The following is a 14,344-nucleotide window of genomic DNA, read 5'->3' as shown; positions in this document are numbered from 1 at the left end:
AAGTGGCTTTTGAGTGCTTCATCTGATAAATTACAAGTGATAACAAGAAACTATAATAAATTGTATTGCTTTGGTAAATAGAGTGCTCTTATCGTAATTAAACTTTAAAATTAGCTTAACAATCATCACGAATGAGTATCTATTTTACAGCCAGATCATGGCTGTCTTTTTAAATTAAATAATAGACAGCAACATAGTATAGAACCTAGGTATAATTTACATCTGAGGTGCATAAGAAAATTAAATTGACTGGGACATTTTATTGTTATCATCACTTGGTTTTAGAAGGGCTGTTCAGGTGGGATTCACATAATGAGATAAATGTAGCCCCATTCAGATCTGCATGCTGGAGGCTATCACTTAAATCTTCTCTCCAGCTTCTGGCTGTGTTTTACAGTGTAACAGAAGCAAGTCTGGGTGTGTCTGTATGGGTGTGTCTGTATTTTCTGCTTCTTGCCCTGTTTTCCCACTTTCTGTTATGTGTTCTTCTGTGGGCATCTCGGAGGAGGCCTGATACATTGCAGTCCTCTTCCCTGCCCACGTGCTGATCTAATTGCAGATCAGAGAGCAAACAGGTGGAAAAACCGAAACCTCACCTTTATAGCTGATAAAGGCTGGTTGGAGTGCATGCATGGCCTGTATCTACTGACATAAGAACTTCTTGATTCTGAGCCTAAGAGTAAAAGAGGCTTACTGGCCCTTCTCACTCCATCACCCATGCCCAGGAGCACTGGACCAGTACAGACTGCCCTCTTACAGGGCAGAGCTTGCTTCTGTGGCAGCAGAGGGAAACGGTGTGCTCTGTAGGCCGGCTTACTCTGAAAAGTGGGACCTATTCCTCCTTTCAGATTCATAGTCAGGCAACAGCAAGGGAAAGTGTGGAGAGAGACAGTCACGTTTCACTAGGGGTTCCTTCCAAATAAGTATCAGGAGTGAGGAAAAGCCTTCTCAGCTACCCCACATACCCTCTCTTTGGGGAGTGACATTAACCAGGTGTTTTAAGGGCATCTGTCCAATGGCTGAAACATTCTCGAATCAAATTGAACGTAAGTCAGGTTGACTTAGAGGACTGAAGAGGGGTGTGTGTGTGCATTTAGGTAATTAATAGAGATAATGAGCCAGGTTATTATTTTTAAATATCTTAATTGAGAGGATAGCTTAATTGCTGAAATGTAAATACCACCTAGTCAGTCAGCATTCTCTGAGAAGACAAGGGAGGAAGGTCAGCCAGGTGGAAAACTCAGCAGCCTGCTGGCTGTCACTACTCCAGGTTTCTTAATCCTTGTCTGGTTCTCTCATGATGAGTTCAGTCAGGGATTTGATTCATTGCCTTGAACCGTCATCTTAAATTCTGTGCATTGCTAAGACAAAACTTAAATTGTGGGCTCTGCGTTTGGTATCTAAGAGGCAATTAATGTTTCTATTTCTAGAGTCCCCCACCTCAGAATACGCAAGTCTTTATGGTCAGAACACTGATAAGTGATTTCAGGGCTTAAATATATAGTGTCAGTGTCTGTGTAACATTAGTGCCTGATTTAGACAGGACATATCTCTAACATCTTCAGATATATGGTTGTCCACATTTTTGTAATGATAACTATATGATTATAGGAAAAAGAGAGCTAACATCTACTTTGCTTAAAGTAATTAGAATAGTAACTGTATGCTTCCGTTTGGACAGAAGAATTTTTTTTAGAAGGGCAGAAATGACGTGTGTCGTAATTGACATAACCGATATCCAAGTACCTCTCTGAGATTAGGATGTTTTTTTCACGAAAGATTGTGATGAATGTTATTTTGTGGCACCTCAAGCGCTAAACCTTATTGAACTTCTGTTGCCTTAGTTTCACGTCCCAGATGGCTGATAATCTTTGGATTTCCTTATATTACAAACTGTTTTGAATGGCTGTGTGCATTAACAGCCAGTTCTTTTGGTGCTATTGTGAATACTATCTGTATTGTTGAATAGAAGTTGTAATACTTTGTAGCCTTTCATATAGGCAGATGACCTACTTTCAGTAGAGTACTCTTTTGAGAGAATCTTGTCAGAAGTGGGAGTGAACTGACTCATACACATTTTTAACTGAAGTGCATATTTTATGTGGAGTAATTTTCATTGTTAGGTCTGTAATAAAGGAAAAGAAAAACCGAAAGTAACCTATACGGTGGACAAAACTTACGTAGCTAGTATAGTCATCTAAGGTACCAAGACACATGTTAAAATTAATTAAACTGCATGAGGTTGTGGGTGTGTCAGTTTTGAGGTCCACATAGTTAATTGGGGAGTTCCTGTCATGGTGCAGTGGAAATGAATCCAGCTAGAACCATGAGGTTGCAGGTTTGATCCCTGGCCTTGCTCAGTGGGTTAAGGATCTAGCATTGTAGTGAGCTGTAGTGTACGTGGCAGATGCAGCTCGGATCTGGTGTTGATGTGGCTCTGGCATAGGCCAGCAGCTACAGCTCTGATTCGACCCCTAGCCTGGAAACCTCCATGTGCCATGAGTGTGACCCTCAAAAGACAAAAAATAAATAAATAAAAAGACAGCTAGTTAATTGGGTGTAGCAACAGGGCATTTTTATTACTGCTGCTTGTTGGAAAGTAACCCTGCTGTAAAACTGGTACATGATTTTTAAATTCTGTGAATACAGCTGATGGAGGCCAGGCCTTCCAGCAGAAGTGCAGAGAGGGTGCAGGTCCTTGCTGTTAAGTGTGTACTTATCTCTAATTAAATCTGTGTGCTTCATAGACAGTGATCCCATCAGGCTTTCGCGTTGGAATGAAGCTTGAAGCTGTAGACAAAAAGAACCCTGCATTCATCTGTGTTGCTACGGTAACAGATATGGTGGACAATCGTTTCCTGGTACATTTTGACAACTGGGATGAGAGCTATGACTATTGGTGAGACATTTTCCATTGCTGTGTGCTTTTTTAAATTGAGTGTTTATTTAAGTACATTGTTTAAAAACAATAATAATGCAAAAGCTTGTAACGAAAATAACAGTGTTCTGTCCTACTTTTGCATTTCAGATTTTTAACTTTTAACCTGTTCCATATGGCATGGATTTCTAAATAACATCCTTTAATTCCACTTTGTGATTTGTATTTTAGTTGATTTCCTCCTGTGGAAGTGCAGTTCACACCATATTCCCAACATATGCTCACACGTGTAGGCACGCACAGACTCACACTTCCCCCTCATCTGAGGTGTCTGCTCTCTCTCCCTTTTTTTTTGTGGGGGGCGGGGCGCACACCCCTAGCGTCTGGAGGTTCCCAGTCTAGGGGCCAAATAGGAGCTGCAGCTGCCAGCCTACACCACAGCTGCAGCAACATAGTATCCAAGCCACATCTGTGGCCTACGCTACAACTCACGGATCCATAACCCACTGAGCGAGGTCAGGGATCGAACTTGCATCCTCATGGTTACTAGTCAGGTTCTTAGACTGCTGTGCCACAATAGGAACGCCACCTCTCTCGTTTTCAGGAAAATATTTTAATCTTCCTTTCGTATTTTCATGCCCAGTAGAAGTTTAACTATTTACTATTGCTGAATGCAAATGTATTGAGGAATATTGTTTTTAATCCTTATGGTTTTTGGCTAAACTATATAACGTACAACATACTATAAAATTATATAATCACAAAATAATTATAATAAATCCATTAGATTTTGATTAAGCAATTGAAATAATGATTTTCCATATATAATTCATGTTTATCGATGAAACTATAATTCAGTCTCCTGGTGAAAGGCGTTTCTGCACTGTTCACTTCCTTCTGGAGAATGCTTGCAATGAGAAGTGATGTATCTATAAAATGTGGCCTATGTTATGGTATCAAGTGGATGTTAATTTATATAAATGTAGCTCAGTTTCAGGAAAGCTTGTTTGCTGACCTTTTTAGTATGTGTATGTTTAAATATTCAGTAGAGCCATCAGTAATTTCCTTTACTTCTCAAATTGGATTCTTAGGCATCGGTTTTACTTGCATTGTTTTTAAAAAGGAAGAACATTGAAAGTCATTTGTTATTCAGACTTTAAAAGGCTAAATTTGAAAGATCTAAATTATATGTTACATATAGTTTTCACTGATTTTTTTTGGCCATGCCTATGGCATATGGAAGTCCCTGGGCCAGGGATCAAGCCTGTGTCATAGCAGCAACCCAAGCCACTGCAGTGATAATGTCAGATCCTTAACCTGCTGCATCACAAGAGAACTCTCACAGAACTTTTTAAAGTAGATCTATGATCACATCACACAGTCAAGTACTTTTGAATATTTTAGTATGTTTTACCTATCTTTTTTTCTGCAAAGCATAATTTTCCTCGTCGGGTATCTTTTTATTCAGTTTGCAGTCAATGTATATATATTTGTTGTTGTTGTTGTTGTTGTTTTAGGGGTATACTCTTGGCATATGGAAATACCCAGGCTAGGGGTCAAAGCGGAGCTGGAGCTGCTGGCCACAGCCACAGCCACCCCAGATCCTTAACCCACTGAGCGAGACCAGGGATCAGACCCTCATCCTCATGGATACTAGTCAGGTTCTTTACTGCTGAGCCATGATGGAAGCTCCTGCAATCCATTTACTTTTTTTTTTTTTTTTTTGAAACTCAAACCATTTCAAGTGTGTACAAAAGTTAGAATGATAGAGTGACACTCCTGCAGCCATTCCATGCTATCAGCAATTAGCAGATTTTCCCCATCTTGTTTCCTCTGTTTTCCTGCTCCTAAAATCTCAACTCCAGGTTTGTTTTGAAGCAAATTTCAGATATTGTAGCATTACATCTGTGAATATATCTCTTATAAAGGTAAAGATTCTTTTTTTCAAATATATAAAGTTATAAATGCCATAATATCACTGACATACTTAAACATTCTCCCCAACTGCTTTGGTTTTCTTCCTTCCTCCCCCTCTCCCTCCCTCCCTTCCTTCTCCTCCTTCTTTTTGATGATTTTAGGTCCAAATAAGGTGGACCTGTTATGATGGCTTTGAGGTTTCTCTTGATCTCTTTTAGTTTATAGAATCCTATTCCTCCATCGTTTTTTTCCCCCCTCATAGCTTTTATTGAGGAGACCAGATTGTTTGTCCTGTTGGGTCTCATACAGTCTGGATTTGCTGATTGAATCCTCATCAGATTGCTTACCATGTTTTTCTCTTCTTTATACTTTCTGCCAACTGACAGTTTTGTTTCATTGGATCCATATGTATCTTGAGTGAGTGAATAGAGGCGAAAACTGCAGATTTAGAAGTACTGTAATATGTTTGTCCTGAGTGCAGCGTGTCCTCCCTCCTGTGTTGGATGTACTGTGATGATGGCAGTACCAACATGGTGACTGGGATCCAGTCCATTGTTAATAAATGATCCCGTAAAGCACTTGTTAGAATTTGTTGAAATAAAAGCTTTTTGGGGCTTGGGGGGGTGGAGTTTTTGTTTTCATTTGGGTTTTTTTTTTGGGGGGGGGGGCCACACCTGTGGCATATGAAATTTCTCAGGCTAGGGATGGAACCTGTGCCCTAGCAGTGACCTGAGCTGCTGCAGTGACAACGCCAGATCTTTAACCTCCTGAGCCACAGGAAAACGCTGAGAGCTTTTTGTTTTTATTTAAAGTTTTGATTCATTTAGGTAGGTTTTTGTTTTTTTTTTTTCTTTTCTTTTTCTTTATTTCTTTCTCGGACCTCGCCTGTAATATATGGAAGTTCCTAGGCTAGGGGTCGAATTAGAGCTGCAGCTGCTGGCCTATACCACAGCCACAGCAACACCAGTTCTGAACCGAGTCTGCGACCTACTCCACAGCTCATGGCAATGCTGGATCATCCACCCAGTGAGTGAGGCCAAAGATCGAACTGGCGTCCTCGTGGATACTAGTCAGGAATCTGCTGAGCCACAGCGGGAACTCCATATTTTTTTAAAGCTTTTGCCTGATTTAAACAAAATGGGTAAATGTTAATTCCAGTTATTTTTGTGGTCTTATAAGTATTACAGGGTTTTAAAGGTTAAGTCGCTTATTTGACATATGTTTCCTTTAAAAACAGTCTACTTAAAAAAGTAATGGGGAAGTCTAGAAGAATTCGTCGCATTTTTCTCTGATGCCAAATACCTAGGAAATAGGAAGTATCCTGGGTTCTTTTTTGAAAAAGTGAAGGAAAATTTGATCTCTTTTATCTCTGATTTTGTACTGTTACAAGCACAAGCTAATTATTTTTAGAGTGGTACATACTTTGAGGATATGCTTACACATCTAACTACTGACATGAAATTATATTTTGTTAATTGTTAGAAAAAGAATACATTGTGTTCTCCTCAATATGCAATTAAGGCAGGTTGAAAATTGCTTAAGTGCACTGGAATTTCTCCAGCCTTTATAAATATTACGTTCTTTGATCTTTGAATTTTGGAATGGTTTTTATCTGTATAGATTACTTACTTAGGTCTGTAATTGAAGTTACAAATTAGATGGCCTTTCCCAATTTAAAATAGTTTGGAAATGAGATTTTTTTTCCTTTGAATTGGATAATGATCTTACCTCTTTTTTACCTTAGTGGGAATTTGAAAGCACATGTGCACACACATACACACACATTTGTGATACTGCCTGTTTAGTTGCAATAAAATATTTCTTCCTTTCAAAAAAGGAATGCCGTATGAGATTTAAATTTATGCAGGAAAAGCCATTGTTAATGAAAGGAAATAGCATATGTATATTAGAATAAAAATTAGTTTACCTCTGGCTTTCCTCTGTGCTTTTGTTATTGTAGTTGATACTGTTTAATTCTGTCCCCTTTTCAATCATGAGACTTAATCCCAAATATCACAGAGTAGTAGAACTAGAAGGCACTTTAAAGGTGGAAGAAGGAAAACCCTGCAGTGAGGGTGCCACCATCCTCCAAGAGCGGCACACGGCCTCTTACCCTCAGGCCCTGGGAAGGAATCCTGCTCTTTAAAAATGTAATGTGGGAGTTCCCATCGTGGCGCAGTGGTTAACGAATCCGACTAGGAACCATGAGGTTGCGGGTTCGATCCCTGCCCTTGCTCAGTGGGTCAAGGTTCCGGCGTTGCCGTGAGCTGTGGTGTAGGTCACAGACGCGGCTCGGATCCTGCGTTGCTGTGGCTCTGGCGTAGGCTGGCAGCTACAGCTCTGATTCGACCCCTAGCCCGGGAACCTCCATATGCCGCAGGAGCGGCCCAAGAAATGGCAAAAAGACAAAAAGACAAATAAATAAATAAATAAATAAATAAATAAATAAAAATGTAATGTGTATGTGACCTTGTCCTTTGGGAGCCGGGAAGGGAAGAGAGCAGGACTTAGGTGACAGTTGAGTACAGTGAGGTTGCTGCCTCAGCCGTCTTTGAGTTTCCATCCGATGTCCCAGTGAGGGAGGTTGAAAAAGCATCCCACAGATCTCTGAAAAGAGAAGCATCGAGTTTGTGACTTAGAGCAGATACGGGGCTGGGATCTTTTATTGATGGTCTCCAAGGGTATTGCAAACTTGTTTGTTTGTTTTTGGAAATAGGGCTCTTTTACATTTATGCATTGAGCATAATAGTAATTTTGTGTCTCCCCAAAATAAGTTGAAAAGCATGCATTGTGTTGTCCGTCTCTGTGAACAGCGTCAAAGTGAACAGTGTCAAAGTGAACAGGTCTGTCGTCCTCCGTTAAGTTTGAGAAGCACCCGGTGATGGGGGTGATGCGTTAGAGAGATGAAAGGGACCTACGCAGTGCTGCTGCACTGCCCTCTGGAGGGGCTCAGGGTCTGGGAATGAGAGAAGCACAACACCCCTGGCTTGACTGCAGGATAGATGGTGGTTAGTGCTTAATTATTAGAACCAATTGCTTGCTATTTATGTTGGCACACAGACAGATGCATGGATGGACTGACTCACTGGAGGGTTCTTGGGGAGATCTTTCTGGGGCCATAGAATTTGAGCTGGACCATGAAGAATGATAGGAATCAGTACTTAGATGTTGGGATGGACTATTCCTGGCCAAGGAAAGGGCTTGCTTATGTGTAAGCCCAGGGGACAAATGGGTGTGTTTGGGGCATGGCAACCAGTGTATTCAGTAAGTGACTTAACTCCTCTAAGCTTTGGTGCCCCCTTTGCAAAATTAATAGTGCTTATCTCATAAGGTGTTGTGAAAATTAAGAGTTCTAGAAATAAAAAGAGAAAAATGTGAGGGAAATTAAGCAGAAAAGTTGGGCCCTGAAGGCAAAAGTGCATCATTGCCTGAGGGGGGTCAACCCCCAGGGAGGGTTTCTTGCACAGGGAGGGTTTTGAGCTTGGTTTTTAGGCTTGAAGGAAGGAAGCCACTGTAGAGGGGCCGTGGAGACATGAGACTGGGACACCAGCTCCCATAGGAGGGGCAAACCTTGGGAAGAAATGACCTCTCCCCTCTCTCAGCCTAGAGAAAATGAGGGCATGAAGGAAAATTGACACGGGGGTAATGAGATGGCACCTCCTTTATCTTTTCCTAGTAGTCACGTGTTAGTGAAAAATCAGGTATTAAGCTTGAAGCACATTACGAATATTGAAAACAGCTACTGATGGGAAATGGGCTTGGAAACGAATTAGGGAGGAAAAGGAGAACTAGACGGTTCCGTGTGATGAGGTCGTAAAACACGGAGTGATGGAGGCCCTGCAGAGAGTTAGCACAGAGTAGAAGCCAGGAAATGGGCACTGGGAATTAAACCCAGGCGTCATGCTTTGGGTTTAGGGAGCGGGAGAGCCAAGTGTACAGTATTTCCGCAAAGAATCGAAACCATCATTGCTTGAAATGAAGACTTGGATATTTTCCTTAAGTAGGCATCTCGAAATGTTCTTGCTTGATTCTGCTGGGATCTGGGGAGCCCAGCGTGGGTGTGTTAGTTTTGTTTAGCTTTTGGCTGTGACCAATAGAACTAGCATCGCTGTTTTTTTTTTTTTTTTCCCCTCCAACCCGAGGGCTTGGCGAAATCACTTAACCTTTCAGTGTTTCAACAAAATGAGGCTCTTAATGTCTGTTCACTTAGCATGCTACTGCAAACATGGATTTTCATGAATTATTATTTCTGTTATTATCTACCAGCCTAGGTCTGATTGGATCTTATCACCTTCATGAATAATTTGCACCTGTGCAGTTTGTGAAGCAGACTTTAAGATTTTTTTTTTTTTTTTGAAATGAAGTTTTTTGATGATATACATAAAAACCCAGAAGAAACAAAGGCAAGGCACAGTGAGCAGCTGTGGGCCAACCTTTTCACTGTTAGTTGTTCCTCATTGTATTTCTTCTTGGTTACATTTCTGCTTTTGAACACTAGATGGGACTAAGAGATGACTTGTGTTTCAGTCGTAACAAGGATTTCACAGCCTTCCAACTTCTGAACGAAGTGGTGTTTATCGAAGGGGTGTGAGTAAACTCGATGAAAATAGTGCTGTTTTTATTTTCTTTACTGAGATGGCTTCCTCATTTATTTTAAATGTGACTTGAATCAATATTTAAATAATCTCGAAACCTTATATAAGCTTCAGGTTTTCCTTACTTGTGGTTTATAGAAAATCCAGTAAAATCAAGGGAGTTAGTAATGTCTAATGCTTTTACTATAATCAGCATGAGCATGACATAGAATTACTTACTAATTGTATTAAATTGGGAAGAAAAAATTAAATAAATGCCATATACTTATTTTTCATTTTTAATGAGTCCTATGTCAATTAACAGCTTTCTCTAAAATAAAATAAAAATTTCCCTAAAATAAAGGCAATACATCATTACTAACAATCCATAACTAAATGATTGTCTAGGGAAAGAATAGTATAACTGGAAATCATGCTCCATAGCTTTGCTTCCACAGCTTGTAACAGAATGTCCCTGAGTATTAAAAAATCTTTTATGAAAATGTGTAGTGTAAGAAATGTACCAGTTTCCTTATGAACTTGACCTACTGTGCAGTGTTTTCCTTTCACATTTCTAAAATAAGGACATACACATCTTACCTATAACCCTATACAGATTAAACAGAATAATCGTGTGTGGGGAGGGTAGGTAGGAAAAAAGTGAATAGAGTAAAAAAGGAAGAAACCTTTAAATGTGTCAAGGTACTTCTACTGAAATGATTTTGAGGAAAATCAGCATTAAGTTGGCTCACCCTGTGTTACTGGTCAGGGCTGTGCACTTGGAAAGGTTGACTTGAAAAGTTTCTTAGAAACTTCTCTGCTTTTGACTACTCGTCAGAGTTTTATATGCCCTGAAACCCAACTCCCTGTTGTCTTCGTGGCTTTCTGCCTTCCAGTTTCCCATCTAGAAGGTTGTGCCGAGATTTCCTGATGGGTCAGGATAGAGTCGACAGACAAGGTTAATGGATCAAGATGCTACCCCTCGGCATCCTTTGTTTTGAACCAACATGTCCCAGACGGAGTTCTGCAGGACACTAGTGTCACCATGATGTCAAAGGCGTTTGCCAAAGCAGTGTTTCCTCGTTAATTATCTTTAGGGAGGGCGAGGGTAAGCAGTTTGAAACTGGATTGTTTATTCAGGCATACCTCGGAGATATTGTGGGTTTGGTTACAAACCACTGCCATCAAGCGAGTCACACCAACTTTTTTATGGTCTCCCAGTGCATGTAAAAGTTATGTTTACACTATACCGTAGTCTATTAAGTGTGCAGTGGCGTTATGTCTAAAGGAGCAACCTATATACCTTAATTAAAAATAGTTAATTGCTGGGGATTCTCGTTGTGGCTCAGCGGAAGCAAATCTGACTAGTATCCATGAGGATGCAAGTTTGGTCCATGGCCTCACTCAGTGGGTCAGGAATCTGACATTGCTGTGAGCTATGGTATAGGTCATAGATGCAGCTTGGATCCCATGTTGCTGTGGCTGTGGTGTAGGCCCACAACTGTAGCTTAGATTCAACCCCTATCCTGGAACTTCCACATGCCACTGGTGCAGCCTTAAAAGCAAACAACCAAACAAAAACTTTATTGCCAAACAATGCTAACCATCTTCTGACCACACAGGTTGCCGCAAACCTTCAATTGTTAAAAAAAAAAAAAAAAAAAAAGTGATACCTGCAAAGCTCAGTAAAGCGAAGTATGCCTGGTATAGAATATGCTAATGATGTATTTTGTAAATCTCTAAGTGGGAAATGTAGTATTTTCTTGAAATATTTGGCCATAGGGCTCCGACTTTTTTTAAAAAAATGTTATCATACCTACCATCTTTGAGAATACAGATGGGAAATGTTATACCAACATTTATTGGAGTTGTAACTTCTATACTGTAGGATTTGTAGTAAAAACTTCTATAGGAGTTATGACAGTAACTACTCCTATGGCCTCTACTTGCTTATAAAGAAGTTTGCCTGGCAGAAATCTCAGTTCTGGTTGAGTCTCACTTTCTGCCTACTCACCCTCCTGTGCCTGAGCATTTGAGGATAACTGGAGACAACATGCTGACTGGTTGAACCTCACTTTCACGACCGCTAACCTCAAAAGGACTCTTGGTCCCACCCCATGATCCTGCTCCATGTCCCTGTCTGTCCTTCCACTAAATTTCACTCCCTCTTTTTTTTTTCCCCCTCCAATCTTTCACATCCCCTTTCTTCTTTTCCCTCTCAGCTGGTAACCCTGCTTCCTGTATCACTTAAAAAAAAGACATGGTCAGAAGATGTCCACATGCATCCACCACGTTGTTCTCTGTTCTCTGTCCAGGGAATGAACCATAACACTGGGTGAGGTACCCCTGCTCTCTCGCACACGATTCTGGTCCCTCTCACCGAGTCAGTTCTCTTCTCTCCTGCATCCGTAGGTCATCGCTCTCTTTTGAATTCTTCATGCCAGTACCCAAGAGGGAAAAGGGATTTTGGTTTATTTTGACATCCCTGGTAACCCTAGTATCTAGACCAGTGCACTTGTCACAGTAGTTGCTTAGCTTATATTTCTTGTATAAATGAAGTGCTATTTCAGCTTTTAAAAATTTGTTTATTTTGAAGTCATTCTAAACTGAATGTGCAGAAATTTCCATATATGCCTTCCCCAGCTTCCCCTAATTTCCCAACTTAAAAAACCCCAAAACTTCCCTTTTTCTATCTAATGTCTCATTTCTCTGCTTCCTTTTAAAAAACTCCTGAAATGCACTTTCTGAGCTAGCTATTGCCATCTCCTTCCATTTTCTCTTAAACCTGCTCTGTTCAGGTTCTGCTCTTTCCCATTCCCAACTCCAGCCAAACAGCTCTCCTTCAAGTATACTGATAACCTTGCCACGGGTAAATCTAGTGGTCCGTTCTTGTCTCTTCTCTTCTTTGACCTAATAGCTGCAATTGATTCCATCAATTTCTTCTCTCTTTCTTGCTCTTACTGTACTAGTCACTCCTTCTGGGATTTCTTTGCCTCTTCCTGTTCTGTTCTCTGTGTTCGTTCATTTCTGCTCATGGCTTAAAATCCTAAATGCTAGTGACCCCTAAATGTGTGATTTTAGCCTTGACCTTGCCCATGAACTCCAAACTTTTTGTGCTCATTATCTGCGTCTTACCTGTTTGTTAAATATATGTTAATAATAGAACTCTTCATTCCTGCTTGAAAGGTCAGGCTGTGCTTGCTCTCTTTCCATCTCAAAAGATGGTATCTACAGAGCCGCCACGCCCAAACCTTAGACTATCCTGGACTACACTTCACTCACACTCTATAACAAGCTCCTTCTGCTTATCCTGTGGGCTTTTCCTTTAACATATAGACGTAGGGAGTTCTCTGGGGGCCTGGTGTTTAGGATTCAGTGCTTTCACCGTTGCAGCCTGGGCTTGATCCTTGGTCTGGGAACTGAGATCCCACATCAAGCTGCTGCACTCTGCAGCCAAAATAAATTTTAAAAATTCTTTAAAGAGAAAATAGACCTAAAACATGATCACTTCTTGTTATCTTCACCACCAGCACTCTGGTTCAGGCCACCATGGTCACCTTTTGCAAAAGCCTTCCGACAGCCTCTTCTCTTCTTCCCAAATGTGGTTTATTGTCTGCAAAGCAGTCAAAATAATTGTAAAACCTAAATCAGATTGTGCCACTCCTCTGCCTAAAATATTTCACAAGATGTTCTAGTAAACATCATTTTATGCAAGATTCCAAGACCTCACTCTGGCCTAATAGCCCCTCCTAATATTATTTCCTGTTCTCTGTTTCTCTCCGTCCATTCCTGACGTAGCCCTGTTAGTCCCACCTCATAAGGTAGCTTCCATACTTGTGGTCACCTCTGCATGGAATGGCTTTCCTTTACATATTTGAGTGGCTCAGTTCTCTGTTCCCTTCCTTCAATGTCACCGTATTTGAGAGCATCTTGACTGTGTTTTATGGAGTACCTTTCCACTGTTACTTCTTTACTCTGATTATTCGAATAGCATCGTGCCACCAAAATATATGTTTTTCTTGTTAATTTATTTCCTCTTTTTCCACTCTCCTGTGAGCTCCACAAAAGCAGAAACTTGGTGTATGTTTTATTTACTACTGTGTCCTCACTGCCTATCCCAGTGTCTGGCACATCATAAGCACTCAGTATTCCAGTGAAAGGGTGAGTGAGTAAATGAATGAGGCGTGTTACATGTTGAGATAAGGACTGTTTGGAACAGATACGATAAGGAGCAAGGAATCAGATGTACCAGGTAAGCATGCTAATGAAGAGGCTTGACTAAAGTCAAGATGATAAAGATGAGAAGAGGTGAGGAAAAGAAATAGCCCGTGTTAATACAGGGTCTCTGCCATTCTAATGGGTATTGCAGGTGGCATGCTTGTTTTTGGAGGGTGATTGAGCTTCCTGCTTTAACACATTTGTCTTTAAAAATATGGGAGGAATTTTAGCTTGCCTGTGTATATGATGTCTATGTACGCATGTTTATTTTTTCAAATAACTTTCATAGATGGAAATTTCAAATTTTAATGAAATTACCTTTGAATTTTTGCTAGTTTTGAAATTGTAGAATATAACAGTTTGCCTGGAAATAAAAATTATTTGCCCGGTGTCAAGTTTGTATGATATGTAGCTGATAAAAATTTATTTGGTTCTGATATATTGAAAGAGTGAAAGATCCTTTGGTTTAGCAGGTTTTTTTTCAAATTAGCCTGTAAATAGAACTCTGTTTAAGGTGTTCACAATATCTTTTTTTTTTTTTTTACTAGTATTTGAGAATTTACCCTGATAATTACAATTTTTAAAAAATTTATATAACCTACAGGTGTGAAGCATCTAGTCCACACATTCATCCAGTTGGCTGGTGTAAAGAACATAGAAGAACTCTTATTACTCCTCCAGGTTTGTGTTGATTATGTGTCTAATGTTATTCATATATATCAGTTGGCAGCAAACGTTTTCTGCAAAGGGCCAGATG

The 14,344-nt window shown here is 40.3% G+C and overlaps 1 protein-coding gene across 9 annotated transcripts in view; it reads left to right on the top strand.

Annotated features, from left to right (window-relative positions):
• L3MBTL3 (L3MBTL histone methyl-lysine binding protein 3) overlaps positions 1-14,344 on the top strand; it is a 121,154-nt gene that overhangs the window by 45,167 nt on the left and 61,643 nt on the right. For all 9 annotated transcript variants that reach the window (XM_005659197.4, XM_003121202.7, XM_021088410.2 and 6 more), the window contains 2 exons: positions 2,748-2,899; positions 14,192-14,268. In XM_005659197.4, the coding sequence (XP_005659254.1) occupies positions 2,748-2,899; positions 14,192-14,268 (229 nt within the window). The remainder of the gene's footprint in view (positions 1-2,747; positions 2,900-14,191; positions 14,269-14,344) is intronic.

The sequence above is a fragment of the Sus scrofa genome, chromosome 1, assembly GCF_054392235.1.
Source record: "Sus scrofa isolate SSC_HxYL_T2T_F1_AM1 chromosome 1, Sscrofa_HxYL_maternal_Yorkshire_Landrace_v2.0, whole genome shotgun sequence".
NCBI classification, from domain to species: Eukaryota; Metazoa; Chordata; class Mammalia; order Artiodactyla; family Suidae; genus Sus; species Sus scrofa.
Note: the sequence above shows the minus strand (reverse complement) of the source record. Positions and strands in the feature narration are given on the sequence as shown.